Below are 21357 nucleotides of genomic sequence, written 5' to 3' on the forward strand. Positions count from 1 at the left end.
TACGTACATAATTTTACGACAGGTATTTTAATCGAATGTCATCTCTTTTCTCAAACTGTAAATATACATAGGATTTAACAAAGAGAATTCGTATTTGGAACAAATATACAAATGATAGAATTATATAAACGAATTTAAAACTCACCAAGCACACAATCTTTTTACACAAATTAATATTATATAAGAATTACGTCTGTTCTTCACAATCACTCGTTTTGTTCTCCCTGTTGTCTGTCCTTGGTTGGCCATTTTTTCACGAACAGAATACCTTCAACCCTTTTGCACATAAATTAACATTCAACAAAACTACAGCGCGGCACGAATATTCAAGTTTGAGACGAAAAATAGCTGAAAAGTACAGCAATTATCGAGTAGAATTTCACTGGACCGGAAATGCGAAGTTAATTTTTAGAATGGGAAGCCATATAACGAAACGTTTTTTTCTCAAACCACAAAATGTATATAAAACATCGCGAGGAATATATGTAAATATATATATCATAAAGTTTGAGACGAAAAATAGCTGAAAAGTACAGCAATTATCGAGTAGAATTTCACTGGACCGGAGAGACAAAGTTAATTTTGAGAATGGAAAGCCAAATAACGAAAGTAATTGGTGCGAAAGCCAGTCATGTATGGATATAAAATCAATAGGTAATAAAGAAGTACTAATATCTAACTGTTTGGTAATAGAATAGAATTTGTTTGGTTTTCAGTTCCTCGAACGGGAGAATGGGGAAGGTAAGGGACAATAGCGAGAACTAATTCTGCGGTCCGTCGAGTCGAGCAACTTCCATCGTGGTCGCATTTATACACGCCCACGGCGGGGGGAGGGGAGGGGGTTGGTTACGGGTAAACTAGAAACATCGGTCAGGAAATCCATAGGGTGGAAATTAATTTCCCAGTTTCGATGCAGCGTGGCGGTTTGTTCGCTGTCGTCGGGCGTTGGACTGCTTTGGCCTTCCCAACCTCGCGAGGAATCTTAACCCTTTACAGCTACAAACATTTTTCATATTGTCGTTTCATTGTTTTAATTAGCTAATAGTGCTTGAACACTTTTAATTCGTCCTCGCATAGTTTTAAGGCTGAGCGTATCGAATTGCTGGAGACTTCGAATATTTAGTTATAAGAACTGCGGTAACTTCGTAGTCTCCTTTTGCGTACTTACGATGTAATTGTGCTCCTTTTTATTTTTTCACTTTTTCGTAAAGAGTGTTTACCCGTCAAATGAATAAATAAATAGCCATATTGTCGATCGGATAAATCAATTGTATGTATATCTGTCGAGTTTAAACCTATGGTCGTTCCGTGTTTCAGGTGTCGATGGAGGATACTAAAACTCGCATGTACCAAGACAACGGATGCTCGTTCGTGGTGGAGGTGCAGCCCAGCTACCAGAACGACGACACGGAGGCTAACAAAGGATCCTCCGACGACATGACTGCTGGCGTCACCGATCAACAGGCCCTGGTTCACAGAGAAGAAATTCCAGAGGATCGATCGCCGGGTACAGAAACAATTTTAACCCTGGAATCATTGGGTCAGAAGCTACTACTTCTGAAACACCGTTCTTTTAGAAAATTATCGTCGTTTCGTTTTTGCTCTTGGCTGTATTTTTCGAATGAAATTAACCAAAGGACGCATCGAAAAAATCGCAAGCTCTGTTTCGTCGGGTTGCAGGTAATGTTTGGCTGAAACTGTGTGTTTGGCGGTGTGCAGGTTTCGAGAACACGAGGCTATTCGGGAGCACGAACACGGGACTGTCGCAGTCGGATCTCTCGATCTCTAGCCAAGGCTCGGTTAATCCCAGCTATCGTTATGGAAATCAACTAGAGTACGATGCGGGCCATCTGGGGTATCCGATGTACGGTGGTAATTACGAGTCCGATACGGTGTCCCGGAAACTCGAGGGTGGCTCCAAATGGGTGGAGTTCGATAAGTCGCCGGACACCGAGAAGACGCTGTTGAACGTCTCGAAAACGTCCAGCATCGAGAAGGAGGCTGATGAAAGCGTAAGTAAACATACGTACGTTACACTCTGTGTGACCAAAACTTGATCTAGAAATCTATAACTTGTATTTATATTAAATAAATACAAATTGACCCACAACGTCCATCAATGTTCTGACGATACTGCGATTGAATACTAAAACTTGAATACTAAACGTTCACGTACAGATAGGGACAAAAAATTGCGTCTCTTCAAGCAATTGCGTACAGAAAAAACCTCGTCACGAATTAAAAAAAATACCGGCAAATGCACGAAATGTAAAGCTAGGGAGAATAAAAACAAAGAATCGTACTAGAAAAGTGGGTGACATACTCGATTCTTTCGAATTGCTTCCCCGTCCGCTTATCGCGTTTCATGTTACCGTAAATTGTTTCAGCCGTCGATGGCGGAGAAGCAGAACAACCTGGACGCGTCGCAGGGATCCGGGGGATCGATGGATCAGCAGGACTCGACGGACGCGAGCATCTCGACGGAGACGGTACGGTCGAACCCCAACCTCCAAGCGAACGGCGCCACCCCAAATAAGCTGGAGACGACGGAACAGAAGGCGGTGAGCAACGAGTTTGGAAAATCGGAGGCGAGCAACAAGCCCGTGATAACCGGGGCGTTGCTGAAGGACGACGTACAGGAAGACACGTTCCAGGAACAGCAGCGAAAGCTGGGTAACGGGACCCTGACGCCGGAGCACAAAGGCGACAGACCGAAGGATCAGAAACCGGAAGGTAGCGCGTTCGTGCCCAGCCACAAGCGTAGCGGAAGCATCCCGCCGCGACTGATCGAGGAGAGCCTGGAACTGGACCGGAAGAAGTCGTTGGACATTTACAGTCAGATCAAGACCAGCACCAAGAGCATACTTCCGGGCCTGAGCCCGAAGTTCGAGCTTCTGCAGAACGAAGTGAGTCCCATCGAGGAAAAGGAGAGTTAATGGGTACGGCCAGTCGTCCCATCGTGTTCCGTCTCAGGTGATAGCACGACATCGAACGATCGAATCGAGCATCGAGGGTCGCCACGACGACCCTGGCCGGACAGGGTTGCTTTGCGCGTGCCGATTTTCGACAAACTCATCGGGGAATCGCGGTTCCTCAGATTTGCCCGCACGGAGCGAAATCAAAATGAATGCAACCGGTGGGGAACGGTTTTTATTTAAACGCGCAGCCCAAACTCATTGTAGATATCTCATTAACGCCGTTTCGCGCGTCTCGCGACCCGTTTCGGGGAACTTGCGCGACGAAGGGGCGGAACGGCCATTTTCATCCGTCGACGTCGCACTGCGTGCAAAAGCTAAGAAAATATTTGATTTTTACTAAAATTGACACGCTACAATCTCTCGTGAAACGAACTTTGAATTTGGGATTAACTTTTTGATATAATTTTGGTTTCTGTACATTTCTATTATCTCGGACAGGGCGTTCCATTTAAGTTGAGATTGTAAAAAATCTCGAAGACGATTTAACCCTTAAATGGACTCTCAATCTCGACTGAATTATTTTACTTAATGTTTCAACTTTCCTTTAAAGCATTTAAAAAACAATGAACTAATGGAGGATTATATATTTTAAACTTGCGGAGGACCGCAGCGGCCCCAATAATGCACTTAAGTCATCTTGTCTTTTCTTACCATAAACCCATATTTTTTATTTCGGAATCATATTCTCGGTAAAAAAATGACAATTTTTTCCGCTGATTTTAGGTGATTTTTCATGTTCACGTAAAGGATAATTTTCTTTTTCTATTAAAATGACGTCTCCGTTCGTAAATAGTTGAAATCAGTCCAACTATCCTCGTCTTTGGATAGTTGGGTCATATTATTCGAGTATTTAATGCAACTAAATGTATTTTGCCACGCTGTGCGTCGTCGGCGTTGCAGCCTCGCTCGATGAATGGGGGGATGAAAAGGAAAGATAAGAATTAGAAAATGGCTCGAGTTTGTCTAGAATGGAATGATCGAGGGAGAGAATGGCGGGCCGGATCGATTCGGGAGGCAGAAGGTGACCAAGGGCAAGTTGGTCGTATCCGGTGGAAAGCGTGTTTCAAAGCGTTGGATTTGACAATATATCCTAATGACTCTCCGCAGTTCCCAGCCCTTAACTCTCGCGCTCCCTCTCCGTTCCTCCTCTGTTCGTTCTCACGCCGCAGCAAATTTACCAAAGCGAGGATACACGAACCGCGGAGAACAATTGTCGGCTAACGAACTTGACGCGGCGCCGCGGATTCCGCGTCCGTGGCTCTGTGTGCAAGCTTAGACCGCAACCAGTGCTCGAATATCGCGCGAAACGACACGCGGGTCCGCGACTGTTTGCCAAGAGGGACCGTTTCGCGAAAAAAACCCGGAGGGAAACATCGAGACTGATTAGATAACCGAAACGGGAGAGCAATCGGAGTAGGGGCAAAGCCAAACGCCAGCTCGACGATTATTTCTCTACCATCTGTCGTACTTGACGATCTATGTGCTTTCTTTGAGATCGAAGAAGGGATGCGAAAGGGGTGTTCGAAAACGACGATTTAGACGCCAAAAAGTCAAATTTTTTACTGTCTCCAATCACTTTACTTTGGGTGTCATTAAGTTTGTAAATCCTTGAATTTAGTTTAGTTTCTATTCTTCTTGGAAACCAGTTTTTGCAGTTCATATCTCTCCTTCTAGGAAATAATGATATTACAATGATTTCATTTTAAGCTGCATGAATCTTTCACAGGAAGGTACACATTTTATTTTAGAATAAAAACAACTGATCAAAATTTATTATAATTTTAAATACGGGTAATGAAAAAGAACCAATTTTAGTATGCAGTTATCGTAAGTTTTTGTTCATTTCTTTGGTTTCTCTGGAAATCAGCTGCTACTTTTTGCTACTTTTTTAATAATATAACTTTAAAGTTAGCGAATCTTATTCTTATTATTCCTATTTTCTATTATTTCCTTCATTATTTACATACATTGTATAATTCAAAATGTTATGCATCAGTGAAACTTTCGTAACAAATACATTTCGTTTTTTTCTATAATTAAATGATTTAATTTTCATTTAATATAAAATGATATAAAAATTATTGAGCAAAATTAATGTTAACAGTGTTAATAATCGTTATGCACTTACAAGGTGAAATATACTTTTTCGCGTCTAAATCGCCGTTTTCCAACACTGTGGGACGTCTCACATCAAAGGCACACAAGCACCGAGAATCTGGGTTAGGTCTCCAATCAACAACGTGGAGAAAGGCAAAACCTTTTTATTTTTTCTCTTTAAAATTCTGTTTAATATATTTGTGTATTTTCCTCATTAAAACGAGACAAGACACAAATTAAATAGAAACGTTTTGCCTCAAGTATTGCGTCGTACTGGTTCCGAAGCTCATTACCCTAGTAGGTGGGAGAAGATTTTCACATTTAACGCGATGAACTTTCTCGCATTTACAATAGAAATATTATCGACTTTCTGTAGCACATTTTCTTAACTTAACAAGAATTTTGATTAAACGAACACACTCGATTACCAATTAGTTATTTTTAAATATAATCGTCCAAGCGACTAGTCGATGGAAAGTCGATAGTATGGGTCGAAGCGTTACGGTCGATCAGATATTTTGAACGCGAGGTTTCAGGGAAAGGGAGTCCGCACAATGGTGGCCGATTCGTTGTAACGTCGCTGAATATCGTTGAAAACAAAGCCGTCCTGGTCGCCAGCGACCTGCGCGATTTGCATCTGAAAACTGAACCGGTGCAGCCCGTTTCGTACACGGGAGACGAATACAGAATGTTGCAAAAATAAATGACACCGTTCGAAAAAAAAGGATGGTCCCATCCCTTTTCGAGTTTGACCATGCAATTTTTGACACTCCGTACGAACGAGTGTTATATTTTTTTTTTCCTCCACCCTGTTTGCACCGTCACCTTCTGCGTCAAAGGCTGCGGATTTTTTCCTCGACGGAACGTTCGCAGGAAGAACTGAGATTCCCTCGCGTAGTTTTCCCACGAACGAGAAGAAACAGGGCACCCGATATGGTAAATTCGGTTCGTTCGAAGAAATTTCTCCGAACACGCCGATCGTAAAGTGTTTTCGAGCGAATTCGTAATCTTTTTAGCGCGTACGTCTTTAGCGCGGACACGTATGCCGAATTTTGTAATCGTAGCGACAGGTTCCGCTCGATCGACACAGTTTTACAAAACGAATCAGATTTACTAAGAATTTTCTATTGTCCTAGACCGTAGGTACGAAATAGCAGATAATTAAGCATCATAATTGAAAAACGCTACTAAGTGTCCAGACCGGTAGAATATAAGACACGGATCGCGGCTGTCGATCGTTCGAACGATCGCAGAGTCCAGGAAACCTTTCGTGGATCCGTTCGAAATATCGAGGGCCACGGTCGTTTTAGCAGGTTCTGTACGCCTGAAACAGCTCGATCTAAGATTTCACTTCAGAGATAATCAGAACCAGTAAACTAGGTATACAGTATCCATAAACCATACGTTAAACGCGGGACTCGCGACTCGATTAAGTCGAACACGCACGCGTACACGTGCACGCGCGCACACACATACACGTACACACAGAGGCTTTAAATTAACGCTACCAAAGTGGATTCTAGTGCCAAAATAGTTCCTTAAGGTTTCTCGAGAGCAACTCGACGAACGTATGCCGAACGACTATACTCTTGATGATCTTATTTATTACTTGTACGTTTCGAGCAGATGCTGCGTTACCAATATTTCAAATTTTATACGCTTCCGTTAATTAGTGCGAACGTTTGTTGTTGATACGGTGCTATTTGCGTGCGAATCCACGGGACGTGGACCAGGTTCGCGTTCTCGCGACGATTCAGAGTTTGTCAAATTTTATTTTCAAATAACGAATAAAAGTTTCCGACTTCCGTTTACGTTTCATTCGTAAACTATACTCCCAGTACGGATAATATGGTGAAATTAGGGGCTAGAAATGTTCACGATATTAGATTTTGCGAACAACGAAGGAAAACTATGCTAAGAACGAAATGATAGCATATTTTTGTTTCGTCGTAATCGGTTCGATAACACACCACTCTCGATTTATTCTACAACAAATCGAGTTGTTGTTTATTCGAGGAAAATAATATCGACTGTCCAAACGATCAATGCCAGAACACATCTATAAAGTGATCAAAATATACAAGGTGAGACACGAATTAGTCCCCGCGATTTTTCAACCCCTTTCGATGATCTGACAAATAAAGGTTTCCTATCGAACGTTAATCAGTATTTAATCGACAAGAAATTGCAGTTGCGTGAATTTAAAAACAAATTGATTTTCGATACAAAATTGAGGTCACTGTTATATTTTTAAATGGAACTAGCTATTTTTAACTCCATAGTATTGTAGACGAACTCAACGACCTGCTACACTATGACCGTAGAGACTAGTTCGTGCCTCATCCTGTGTAACATTCGATACTAACTTTATCCATCATGTCTATTTAATAATTAGTAGATCCTTTATTTCCTACTATCTCAGTCATTTGATTTATAGTCTTTCAGGCGTATATTGTTTCAAGTTATATAACTTGTTTTAATTCGTGAATGTTTCCATATTGTCTTCCATTCTTTCTGACCCCCCAACAATTTTCAATAATATGGTGAGCTTGAAAACTACTATTGAGTATTTTACTAAATGTATAAACGAGTAATTTCTCATTCTTGAATCATAATTTTGTCTATTAAAATTGATCTGGACTTACGTACAGTTGAAACACGTTGCATACGTATTAATTCGTGTCGTTTGCGAATCTAAAAATTCTCGTTCGTTATTCGAAAGTAAAATGTGCCCAAGTCTGGGAGGGATCTAGATCCTTCCGACCGCGTTCCGGAAACGAACGGAACTCGTCACCGTTTCTGGATCGCGGTTCCACGTTTCGCGTAACTCATCGAAAATGTAATGGCGAATCGTCGACGTAAGATAATAGACTATAGCGCGTCTAGGAATTAAGCACGCCCATACGTAAGAAGTTAGCCGTAATCTCGATCCCCCGGGGCAGAATCGATTATTCATTTCCCTCTTCCCCGCTTTTACACCGCTAACGGGTAAGTCTAGTTTCCAGGTATAGCGATTCTCGTGTGGCTGTCAATGGTGTTAGAGGTCTAACTGTGGGCAAGCATAAATTTTATATAACACCTGAATGTCTCGCGTATTTCTAGAAAATAACTCTCACACAAGTAGCTGATCGCGTAGCGGTCGATCGCGCGACCATTTAGTTCGACCTACCGTCGATCTTCAATAGTCTGAACGAACCGAGAAGCAGAACGTTATTATTAAAAATGGATGAACGTGATCCGAGTTCAGGCGATTCGAGTTCGACGCGAGAGGCCGTGTTACAGTTTGTAAGTGGAGATTCTATCTCTGGTTCTTTGACGCGACACGCTCTGGTATTCTATCGCAACGCGCGTCACGAGCTCGTAAGGACACTTTAGAGATAATTACTCGTAGAGACTCGTCAAAGACTCGATTAACGATTAAGCGAGACGCGGATCCCCCGATGGGGATCCCGGCACACAACCGTTCCATATGATCAATTAAATTCGAATCGTAGTTGTTAAGCGAATGGTGGACAGAGAGCAAGTCAGTTGAAACTTGGGGCTCGGATGAATATTGAGCTTTCGATTCGCACCGATTACGTTCACTCACCTTCGGCTATCTTCCAGCATGACAACCCCCTCTCCCACTCTTCGTTTATCTCCTCCAGCACAGCCCCGCCTAGGGGAAAATCGTGACGAATCACACAGGCTGAACGAGGCAACGTTGCCCATCGCGCTGCATAGTTGTACGCTCGAAGCACACGCGCGACTCATTTTAGAAGGAACGCGTGGTGGACATTCATTTTCGCTAAGGTACCACGTTGTATATGTCAATTTATTTTGCAAAATAAACCATTGGACACGAGCTATGAGTGATCGTGAGTCCCCTACCCCTGTGAAAATTAACACGTTGACTGTCGTGGGGGTCACCGGTGACCGGCGACGCGACCAATAGCAAAAATACATAATTAAAGTAAATATCGATACTGATAAATTTTTTAATAATACCATTGTTACTATGATGGGTTGAAGAAATTAATGAAATATAGAACATACAAAATCCATACAAAATGTTTGATGGAACTTCAATTGATTCCAAAAAAGAACTTCGTGCCTTAAATTTTTCGTCAAGAAGGGGGAGACCAAAATTATTTCGTAATCTACAGGTAGGTGCTGAAATTTTTCAGCGAAAAGAAAACAAAATTTCAAATCGTTGTGGAAAAATTATTTTCAGTTGTGGGAGTCAATTACAATCATTTTTGGCCAATAGACATACCCCTGAAATCCTACCCATTTTCGAGAAAAAAATTCCTCACTGAAAATCTAATGTGAGACCTCCGAAATTTCATGCGAATCTTTAACATGTCATAACTCCTGGACGGATTGGACGATTTTGATGTTTCAAAATCCAAACGACGCGTATTTTAGTGGAGAATATATAGAAATACAAAAAATATCGAAAAATTGATCCTTAACCCCGTAAACTGACAAAAACCCCATAAAAGTGGTTCCACTTTCAAACGACCATAACTCCTATAGTAGTGAATATATTTCAATGAAATTTTAGGGAGAAGTAGAGCTCATGGGTACCTACAAAAAAGTATTGGACAATTTTTCCCTACGGCGGCAAACAAAATTATTAAAAATGAAAAACGAATTTTTAAGAAAAATCGACAGGGGGTAGCCGCTAAAATTTTTTGGCGAAAAAATAAAATTTTAAATCGTTCTGAAAAAATTATTTTCGGTTGCGGGGGTCAATTACAATTATTTTTGGTGAATAGACATACCTTCGAAAACGTACCCATTTTTTAGAAAAAAATTCGAGAAGGTATGAAATTTTTCGACAAAATTAAAACATTTCAAATCGTTCTTAAAAAATTATTTTTAGTTACAGGGGTCAATTATAATTATTTTTTGTAAATAGACATATCCACGAAATCCTACGCAGTTTCGAGAAAAAAAATTCTTTACCGAAAATACAATGTCTGACGACTGTCTGATTCCCCTGAAATCACATGCGTATCTTTAAAACGCCATAACTACTGAACGGATTGGAGGATTTTAATATTTCATAATGCAAACAACGCGTATTTTGATGAAGAAAATTTAGGAATTCCTTCAATGTTCGATATGTTGTTCGTTAACCCCGTAAAGTGAGAAAACCCCCATAAAAATGGATCGAAAAAGTACATTGGTTGTACGATGCACTCCTCTGTGATTTGACAACTACAACGGAAAGTCCGTTTGCGATTAACCACGGTGGATAATGTGCCGTGTCGGTAAGGTGGCTCGATTAGTATCGTTTCGAGCTTGATCACAGAGGGTACACACCCCCTAGAGCCCGCGAGAACCATCGATCTCTTTTTAGGGGTTGAATCGACCTCGACGCGACGCGCCATCTGGAAAGAGGAGTCCAAGGGATGGCTCGATCGGTATAAAGTTCGAGGGGGTGGTGGAAAATAAGGGCGCGAGACTGGCGGTGCCAACGGCGAACCCGAGTAAACGCGGAATATCGCTGAATTATACATGCGCGTTTTTAATTCGGTAATCAATAGTAAAAACCGCTAATATATATCCCCACCATTTTTCCGCTATTCCGGATTCGCCAATGCCCAACTACCGGGCAACCCTTTACGATCTCGCGTGGGTGGAGCCGCCAAACACTGGCTCTGTATTACCGCGATCGACCCGGGCGGGATTTTGAAAGGGAGGACTTCTTTTTTCCCCCTGTTTTCCGTACGTCGAACCGGAGTACAATTTACAAAATTAAATACAGTAGAACGTCGATTATCGGAACACAAAACGAAACGCACGAGCCACGCTAACGCTCTTTATTATCGTTCGAAAGTGGGATGGACAAGTGTTGTCGATGTTTCGCGTGCGGGAGAGATCAATTTTTTTAACTCCGGTTTCGAAACCTTTCATTAATAGGCTCAATTGTCTGTGACTTTTTCGAAGAACAGTGTATTATTGTCTAAAATATGAGAAAAGGACTACCTTTTTCGAGACACTTCTTGTCCACGTATCGCAAAATCAACGCTCGAAACCAGTAAAACATTTTATCGCTTCCGCTTTATATTTCCAATTCTATATCGTCAGATTTCTTATTCGAAGAAGCGAAAAGGAAATGCCCAAAACTGGCTGAAACTAAAAGACAAAGAATCATTCGCTGCTGGTTATAATTAACGGAAGGTTTCCAAGTTGCATTAATAATTGTAGGAATGTACTTTTCTTTCGTTTGAATCTATTCAGGAACCGTTTTGTACAAGTTTAACTAAAATCGACACACGTCAGGTATCGATTTTATGACGACGTCGCCATTGGAAAACGTAATTATAAATATTTATTCGCTATTGTAGCTGTTGTCTCGATTTTGTATCGTTTAAAGTACAGGAAAAATTTAATCGACCTCTTATAAAATCTATTTTGTTAGACTATATAAGAGTCCGTAACAAAATTGAATTTACCAAGTAATTGTAAGTTTTATCTTGGACAATGATACCAAAGCATTTATGAAATAAAATAGAAAGATGGTCATACGGGTATAGTTTGAGAAAAAGCGTCGAAATATTATAAAATTACGGAAATCGATAGGTGCAAATGTTTACAACGAAACAATTGCGATTATATATAAAAATAAGTACACGATGACAACGACTAACGTGTAACTTATGGTCGACAGAATTTATAAGAAGCATCTGTTTAGGATTAAGTTATAAAACTGTTAAGCGCTACGAGTTTTGTATATTTAGAGAAATGGCCCCGTTTAAGGACCATCGAATAATTTACGTTGAGAATGTTTATAAGCAGCGCAAAAAGGTATGCCTGGTGGGGCCTCCTCTAAGGGTCTTAATTTTGAAGAGATCTAAGAGTCAGTGTTGTCTAAGCAAGGGTAATGGAAAGACGTACCCAGGGACTTTGTGTGAAACGTTCGAAAGGACACTTAGGATTTATCGACGTATCTGCGTGTCGCGTCGGAAGGACCAAGCGAACTTGCGGGTCATGGGTATGAATAGTGCTTGTGTTCGATTAATTCCCGTTGCTTGAAATATATTTTTTAATATCGATGACCATGGTCTCCTTGCAGCGATCGAGTACGAGCGTTTGAAAGAAAAAAAGATGCCACGAAGATTCGGAGGATAGTGAAATCGTCGGGCGACAAAGCATGGACAGCGGGCTTTTATTCGATAATTTTTCCAAGGCAAAGCCTATTACGCCGTGAAAGACGCGAAGTAAAGAGTAAACGGGAGGAGGGGAACGGCCCGCAGAGGCACGCACGTCACCCGAACGAACGTTTGCTCGACCATAATTACTGTTTATTAAAGACGATTGCAAAAACCGGGCAGGTGCTCCGTCCAGAGAGCGAGAGAGACCGTCGGTTAAACCCTCGAAACACTGTGTATACCTGTTCGACGCGAGTTCTCGACGGTTTTATTGTAGCCCCGTTCAGGGCCCTCGCGCTAAATTCCTTGCCTCTTTGCGATTTCGTTTTCGCTAAGACGACTCCTCGAGAAGCTGGATGCAGGCACGCATTGTTCGTTAGGCACAGAGGCTAGGGCCAACGAAAACCTCCATTACTACGTGCTCTCTACAAATCTATGCACTCGTACCGGCTCCCTATTCTCCTAGTCTTTCGTTTAAACCCTCTGGAACAACTTGCACCCTTCTTGCAGCGCATTGACCATTCTTAAGGACACTCACCCTCGGACGTACAAACACGCACACTCCCAGCCGCTGTTCAGCCACTCAGACGTATGCATTCTTCTTCACGTTATATACTCTTGAACATTACAGTCACGCTCGCTTTTTGCCGTAAATATTAGGTCATCTTCGTGACGAGGTTTCTATTACGACTAGGCAATGTTTCAAACCGTGAAATTTGATGGGAAATAGCTTTATTAGCAAACGATCTTTTGATGTTTGACAGAAAATAATAATCTTAAGCGAGTAACTTTATTTTATCGAGCAGGTCAAAAGAAAATTTTCTATTACGACTCGAGGCAATATTTCATACCGTGAAATTTGATGGGAAATAGCTTTATTAGCAAACGATCTTGATGCTTGACAGAAATAATAATCTTAAAGCGAGTAACTTTATTTTATCGAGCAGGCCAACAGAAAATTTTCTATTACAACTCGAGGCAATATTTCAAACCGTGAAATTTGATGGAAAATAGCTTTATAAGCAATAATCGTTCTTGATGCTGGACAGAAAATAATAATCTCAGGCGAGTGACTTTATAGTATCGAGTAGGCCAAAAGAAAATATTCGTGAAACAAAAACCTATAGACTTTTAACTATACTCGTGTATTCTTATTTAATATTTTATCTTACGAAGTTTCATCGTTGTGGTCTAAGCCCCTTTTCGTTCGATAGTTTAAATATTTTATTAGATTCCCAAGTTGACACTAGAACTGAAGTGGTTCAAAATGATTTGTAATTTCTAATAAAAATTGTTACAAATTTACTCGACTGGATTTTTGAAAATTTACCATAATTTTCTATAAGAGAATGAACAAACACTTATTTCCATTGTATTATATATTTTCTTTTCTATCGTTTCAATTTCTCTGATACAAATACACTATAATTGTCGGTAGTTCCAGTGTTAAGTTAGCAGTTTACGTAGTTTTTAGCCACGAGCTTTTAATCTTGACTTCAGTATCGTCGATCGAGACAAAAGGTTGCTAAAAGACTATGTCTTTGAAGAAAGGTCCAACAGGGCTATCGGGCAGCTCGTAACGCCCCAATTAAGACACAATATGTAGATAACAGTAACGTATCGAATAAAGTGGTTTGGCACACTTTGGCTGCTACGTTCGCTCGATTTGAATCGACTCGATCTTTTCTTGTGAGGTTTATTAAAAGGTAAAGCGTACTAGCAGCCTTTAGTTTAAATCGGTAACATAAAAGGTAGAATTAAAATTTATTGAGCACGAGTATAAACGCTGCCTCCAGAATGTAATAAAAAATCCAAGGGAGTGAGTAATTAAGCGTTTAAGCACCGATGGTGAAACGTTTGAACACCTGATGTAACAAAATAAGTTTGTAACGCAAAGAATGAAATTTTCTTACAAGGTATTCGATGCTCGTGCCTTGATACTTTTACATGAAAAACGATACGGGGTAAACAAGCATACATTTACAGTGTAAACAAGGTTCTACTTCAGAGGATTTCTATCGAAATGAAACACATGTAACAATCTTTTAAGGGGGGGAGACTCATGTAAAATCGTAAAACGAGAAGTGATATTTGACGATTTTTTTATAGCATAAAAGTTTGATAAAACCTTTTGTTACTTTCTACATATATTCCTCAACATTTCAAGATACAAATACTTTTTTTTTGGTTACGTTTTATCGACTTTTAATGAAATAATAAATGTTATTCCTTATGGACCTTCCGGTCGACGGTGTTCATTGACGTGCAGTCATTTTTTCTTTGATCTAGAATAAGAAATCGAACGACATTTTGTAGTATGTGTCGTATGAACTAACATCCTTCGTAATAATAATTATTTAAACTATGTTTATTGCATAATTAAATTAGAAATTTATTGCAAGAATCATTTTTTTTGTGTTCAGAGCCGTGTATATTCGACAATTTTACATTTTTTAAGGAGGATTTTAGTTCATAATAGTGATCAAATATCACTTCTCATTTTACCATTTTACACGAGTCTCCCCCTTAAGAAGATCTTGCAGAAATTCGATTGAAAAATAAGTTTTTCGGCGTGGATTCTGCTCGTTTTGCAAAACCAGCATGTGATAAGATTTACTTTTAATTTATTAGAACTTTCGTACACATAATAGACGATCTCACTTATCACGTGTCTACTGTATCTAGTATCTTTACAGACTAGAGGATACTTAAATACAACGCAACAGTCATCCTTACATACACACATATTTCTATACATGATTTGTCGATGCAACGGATAAAGATGTTAACGAATTACAGCTGGTTGCATCACACTCTTCACAGTAAGGGCCTATACAGTGATAGTAGTTAAAGATTTGTTTCGAATTTTTGCAACAGTATTGTTTGGGACAGTAAGGAAACATGAATTAGTTAGGATTACACAAACCTGTATGTGATAAGTTTTACATTTAATTTATTAGGGCTTTTGTACACATAATAAACGATGTCACGTGTTTACTGTATCTAGTATCTTTACAGACTAGAGGATATTTAAATATAACGCAACAGTCATCCTTACACTCATATTTCTATACATGATTTGTCGATACAACAGATAAAGAAGTTAACGAATTACACCTGGTGGCATCTATACACACTCTTGGGCCTGTACAATAGGGCGGACCTTATTTTTCAATTTTCGAATTCTTTTTGAGACACCCCCTGAAATTGTGTCACTAAATGAAAAAATAACCTATGGAAAATTTGTGCCACAAAAAAAATTTGAAAATTTAAAAATAAGGTCCACCCTACCGTACAGTGATAGTAGTGAAAGATTTGCCCCAAATTTTTGCAAGAATATCGTTTCGTCGGATTTCCAGATGTCACGGATAGTCGTGAACGTGATTGTTGACCTAAGATAGGTAAAGAAAGGGAAAAGGAAGGACAAGGACACCGTAATAAAAGGAAGCAGTATGATTCTGGGGCTAACGAGCGGCTCGTCGCGAGTTCGTCGGCCGACGCTACACGACGCGACGCGACGTCCCACCATCCGCGAATGGAGCGAACCGGGACTGCCCACCGACGCGCGGCACCGCGCTCTTGGCCAATTATTTTTACCGGTGGAATCGAATTATCGGGCCGCGGCGATTAACGCGAATTTAACGCCGTTGGAAGGACGAGGACGGAAAGAAGCCGACCGGCGGAGATATGAAAATAGAAGGGAAAAAGAGAGGGGGCGGCGAAGGGCGGTAGCGTCATACCTACGCGTGGGTGACAAGAGAGCGAGGCTGAAGAGCAGGTTAAGGGTGAGAACGGCAAGGACGGAGAAAGAGAGAGAGAGAGAGAGAGAGAGAGAGAGAGAGAGAGAGAGAGAGAGAGAAACGACCACCGAGAGCAGAGGGTGGAAGCGAATCGGAGAACCTGCCGAGCGTTTCGGGGGACGGCGGGGGCGGTAGAGAAGAGGGTGCGCTTGAGCGTCGGTACAGATACGGCATTATGAAAACACGAATGTACTTTTAAATCAATACCACCATCGCATTGTGGGGAGCGAGCTGGTGGGGGCGGAACGCTCGCATCCCGGAATACAGGAGAAGAGAGCGAAAGAGAAAAGGAAAGAGCGAGAGGGAGGTCGTCGGGACACGGGGGCGGTAGAGGAGCCGTAAGAGGAGATGTGCATAGGCACAGGGTTGCCACAGGGGGTGGCGGTGGTGGCCGTGAGGGTGCCGTTTGGAACGATTCAGCCTGGTGAAAAGTATGAACACCGGTTACCGTCGCTGCTCAGCCTCGCGACGACAACTACGCGCTGCACCCGCCGTGGAGAATGGCTTTTGACAGCTCGATCCGTCCTCGTCGAGGCGACGCGACGCTCCGCGGGACACGGCCGGAGCGTCGTTAATCGACGCGGCGTCCTTCGTCCTGGGACCAGCCGACGGCCGTCGACCGAAACGGAGTAATTGGGACGGATGCCGCGACGCTCGAATCGATTAATCCGGTCAGCTGAATTTTGATCGATGCGCGACAGAGAAAGTACCGCCGGGGAGAGATGATTGAAAAATGGACGGGTGGAAAAACGGTGTAAAAAAAAAAAACAAAAAAAAAACGAGAGGAAAAAAATAGAGAAATAAAGAGCGAAGGTTGCTTTCCGCTCCGCGAACGGGGCCAAACGCGAATAAATTCGTCGATAGAGGAATATTTATTTTCAATAATATCGATGTGCCCGCGACTCCCGATGTACCCTTTCGTGGCCGTTTTAATGCATCGACGACCGGCCAATTTATACCCACTGGGAAATTAGAGTTTACGTTAATTATTTTAATTGGTTTTGCTAATTAAGCGCGGCCATTACCAGTAGGACCGGACAATGATAGCAAAACGGACATATTATTTGCTAAACACATTATCGTAGTCGATTGGGACGCCCCGTGACGAGTTCTGGCGAACGACCGGCCTCGTCGCCGGTTAATTACGTTGATTAGAAACGCAAGAAGAACGCAACCAAACAAACTTCCACGCGTTATTTTACGCGAACCGACGCAAAGATCGCCCGGAACTGTCTAATATGGTCTAGCAAAATTTTAATCGCTGTCGATCGATATATAATTCATATTTTTACGTATAATTTGTCTCCAAGTGAAGAGAAAATTATTGCACTGCTCAAGAAATATTGATTATTTGGTGTACATATGAGTTGATAATTTTATATATATTGGAGGACGACATAAATTTCCAAACAATTATATTGGCATATATCAAATAATTATTAGTTTAAACTAGTAGAGGGTCGCTGCGACCTTAATAATCCACTTCAGGATTAAATGCTTCATTTCTATTTCGGTAGCCTTCTAAATTTTGCCATATTGAAGTCGTTATATAATTCATATTTTTACATATTATTTGTCTCAAAGTAACGAGAAAATTATTGCACTGCTCAAGAAATATTATTTGTTGTACATACAAGTTGATAATTTTGTATATACATTTTTTAAATACTTTATTCTACTTTGATAGCCTTCTAAATTTTGGCACATTGAAGTCATCCCAGTGACAAAATTTTAATCACTGCCAAGCAAAACATAATTCATATTTTTAATATAATTTGGGTTCTTAATTAACTAAGAACATTTTTTAAATACTTTATTTCCATTTTGCTAGCCTTTTAAATTTTGCCACGTGGAACTCGCATCATTGGCGACACCGAGAGATCCGTATCGATGAAACAGCTCCGAATAAAAATTGTTCCCCAAAGGTTTTCTGGGGGAATAGATAAGCATCATAAGCCCGGGGGTGGAAAGAGCGTTAAAGTTTTGCAACGTCGCTAGACCATTGTCCATTCCGGGGTCTGTGTCGCGAGAGGCGGGAAAATGGATCCGCGGAGGAGAGAATAATCGGGGTTAGCGATGTCTTTAACCGGAAACGGAAATCCCCCGGTCGAGGGCCTCGGGCCGACTACCTCGCCGCGCCGGACGAGTAACAGGTAAGGTTCGATCCACGGTTAAAGCATACAGGTGGCCGAGCACGCTTTCATCATCCTTCCCACGTGCCGGTGTATGTGTCCCCCGTGTGTTAGTGTGCGTGTGTGCGCGCGTGTAGATGCACGTAGGTGTCCCTGGCGGTGCGTGTGTGCGTGGCGCTCGGGCGTACATATGTTTACGAGCACGAAGACGATGAGAGGGAACGGTACGATATCGGATAAGAAGCTGCGAGAGGACAGCCGACGAACGATGGGGTTGCCACCGATGCCACCGTCGGCGGTTACGTATCGGAAAACCCACCCCCGGTCGACACATCCGGCGAACAGGCTGCACCCTTCTACCAACGACCGTGGCGAAGGAATTTGGCCGAGGGGCGGAGAGGGCAGCGGCTGAACGACAGTCATTCCGTTCCCTCAAGATCCCCGACCTTGTGTGTCCTGTTTGTAAACAAGGGGATCGACGAGGAGGGGATGGAGAAACAGGGGATGGTTTTGTTCGATTCCGATCAGGTGTCTTTCGAATCTCGGCCACGGTGACGGGTTCGCGCTTCGATTAAATTTCATACGGCACCGAGTCGCCTCTTTTCTTCTTTTAAGGGGACCAGGCAGTCAAATCGAGCCATAAAAGAAATGGTTTGGTGTAATAATTTCCCTTTTACACGATGTTTTGGTAGCTTAACACTAGGTTTACGTCAATTTGACGCATTAAGATTCTAAACCTAACGTTACAGAACTTATAAATACTATTTGTTAACAATTTATGTTGGATATAATTGATCTAATGATATGAATATACACTCTCATTAAAAGAAAAATTGCATTTTAATGTCATTGTTAACACAGCAAATTACAATACAAATATGCGCAACGAGTGTCCTTAAACCTAGTGTTAAAATGTATATGAATGTATTGAGCCTTATTATAAGGGCTTAGTAAAAAAAGACTGTTAGGAATAAATAATTTCCCTTTTACACGATGTTTTGGTGGCTTAAAATGTGTATGAATACAAATTTTTTATTGCAAAATCTTGTCAAACAACCATGTAGCGAGCACTTAAACAAATACAAATTATTTTTTATTTTGCAGTGATTTCTCTTCCCCAGATGAAGCGAATCGAATATACCAGACAAAATACTCGAAATAATTCCTGTTTTGCAGTGAACCTATTTGAGTATTAACAAAAATTCAAATTATGAAAATAGCCCATTGAATACGAAAAATGGAGATTTTAAGGTAAAAGACTTCTCTTATAAATTTCTTTTTTCTGAAAATTAGAAGTTTTTACGGATTCATACTGAGGTTCAGTGCATAAAGGAACATTTTTTACGTAGATAAAAAAAATTTCATGTCAATCTGGAACTCTGTCTTTTTTTTGCAATCACTGCAAAATGAAACGAAAACAAGTTTTCGAGAAAAACGCATTTCAAGTTTAGAGAAACTTTTTATTGCTGTAACCATTGCATATCTCTTTTAAAAACTTCCAGCAGAATAATACGACGTTTCCAGAGCTTCTTCAGTATCACGTTGCTGCTTAGCAATCCTTCTATTAATTCGGTTCTGTTTGGATCTATTCTTTATATCCATTTGGGATTTGTTTAAGCGTCGCTTATTTTTTTCCTCACACATTGCCTCCACGCGCTGTCTATTTAATATATGACAATGTAATTATTTGAAAATTTATGTAATCCTCCGTTAGTTCATTATGTATTAAATGCTTTAAAGGTAAGTTGATTTCCATTTACCAATTTGGTAAAAGTCAATATTAAGTAAAATAATTCAGTTGAGATCGAGAGTCCACTTAAGGGTTAAAATTTTATTCGATAAAAATAGAAACACGGAGGTCAGTTCAGGAGTAATGACAATTTTTGGTGTGCCTTCGGCGAGCCAGGTTGCCTACGGAGGGTTAAATTGCATCGAATCAAAATACACACCATTGGCGTCAATAGTTTTCTCTCGACGGTTTATTGAAGGATATATATATTCAAATAAATTCGGAATTTTTAAACTTTTATTTGAATATATTTTAAAATTTTATTTCAATATAATTTCATTGCTTTTCAACGCGCATGGCACATTAAAATTGGTAGAAATAGTTTTAATCCGTTTAATTTACATGAAATATTTATTTATTTATTTACGGAAGGATCCTTTGTCTCTGGGTTCTCTTAATATTATATTTAACGTTAGATTGCATACTGTTTTAATTATTCCAACAGTGCGAAAGGAAGTCCTACCATAATCTTTCTGGGGTCAGTTTAAAACACGAACTCTCTATTTTCTATTTTAATCTCAGATGCGTAGCAAATTTTTAAAATTCCTGAGGCTTGTTTAAATTTGAAACATTTTTTTAAAACAAAATAAAACAAAAAAAAATTCGGTCTAGGGACATGAAAGTAGAGATTTAGCCTTTAGAAAGATCTCTGTTGAGTTACAATAGTTCAACAGTAAATTTTTGAAAATTTACTGTCATTTTCTATGAGAGAATTAATAAACATTTATTTCCATTACATTATAAACTTCGAGTATCTATCGTTCTAATTTCTCTGGTACAAATAAACACATTATAATTGTCGGTGGATTCCAGTGTTAATCATCCAACGTATCTGAAAATATTTGAAAACATAAAAATATGAAATAAATTATCAAAGGATTATAATATTTTTCTTAATGAGTAAGAGACGAAGGGGAAAGGGAATGAAGAACACTCTCAACATATCTGAAAATATTTGGAAACATAAAAATATGAAATAAATTATTGATGATCTATAGTATTCTTCTTAATAAGTAAAAGACGAAGGGGAAAGGGAATGGAGAATACTCTGAACATATCTGAAAATATATGAAAACATAAAAATATGAAATAAGTTATCAAAGGATTATACTATTTTTCTTAGTGAGTAAGGGATGAAGGGGAAAGGGAATGGAGAATACTCTGAACATATCTGAAAATATATGAAAACATGAAAATATGAAATAAATTATCGATGGACTATAACATTTTTCTTAATAAGAGTGAGGGAGGTTTCCTATGGGACCTAGGTACCAAGTAGGAAGAACTCTGAACATATCTGACAATATTTGAAAATATAAAAATATGAAATAAATAATTGATGGACTGTAATATTTTTCTTAATAAGTAAAGAACGAAGGGGAAGGTTTGCTATGGACCTATGGACCAAGGAGAACGAGG

The 21357-nt window shown here is 40.2% G+C and overlaps 2 protein-coding genes across 3 annotated transcripts in view; one reads left to right on the forward strand and one right to left on the reverse strand.

Annotated features, from left to right (window-relative positions):
- Window positions 1-8919, forward strand: part of LOC143343924 (uncharacterized) — an 81204-nt gene extending 72285 nt beyond the window's left edge. Inside the window, exons 6-8 of one of the 2 annotated variants that reach the window (XM_076769323.1) lie at window positions 1318-1507; window positions 1681-2012; window positions 2388-8919. In XM_076769323.1, coding sequence (XP_076625438.1) covers window positions 1318-1507; window positions 1681-2012; window positions 2388-2936 — 1071 coding nt within the window. In that variant the 3' untranslated portion in view covers window positions 2937-8919. The remainder of the gene's footprint in view (window positions 1-1317; window positions 1508-1680; window positions 2013-2387) is intronic. The other variant, XM_076769324.1, reaches the window with a different exon arrangement.
- The window catches only part of Cbs (cystathionine beta-synthase), a 378127-nt gene that overhangs the window by 98406 nt on the left and 258364 nt on the right, over window positions 1-21357 (reverse strand). The window lies entirely within an intron of this gene.

Source organism: Colletes latitarsis, chromosome 7 (genome assembly GCF_051014445.1).
Source record: "Colletes latitarsis isolate SP2378_abdomen chromosome 7, iyColLati1, whole genome shotgun sequence".
NCBI classification, from domain to species: Eukaryota; Metazoa; Arthropoda; class Insecta; order Hymenoptera; family Colletidae; genus Colletes; species Colletes latitarsis.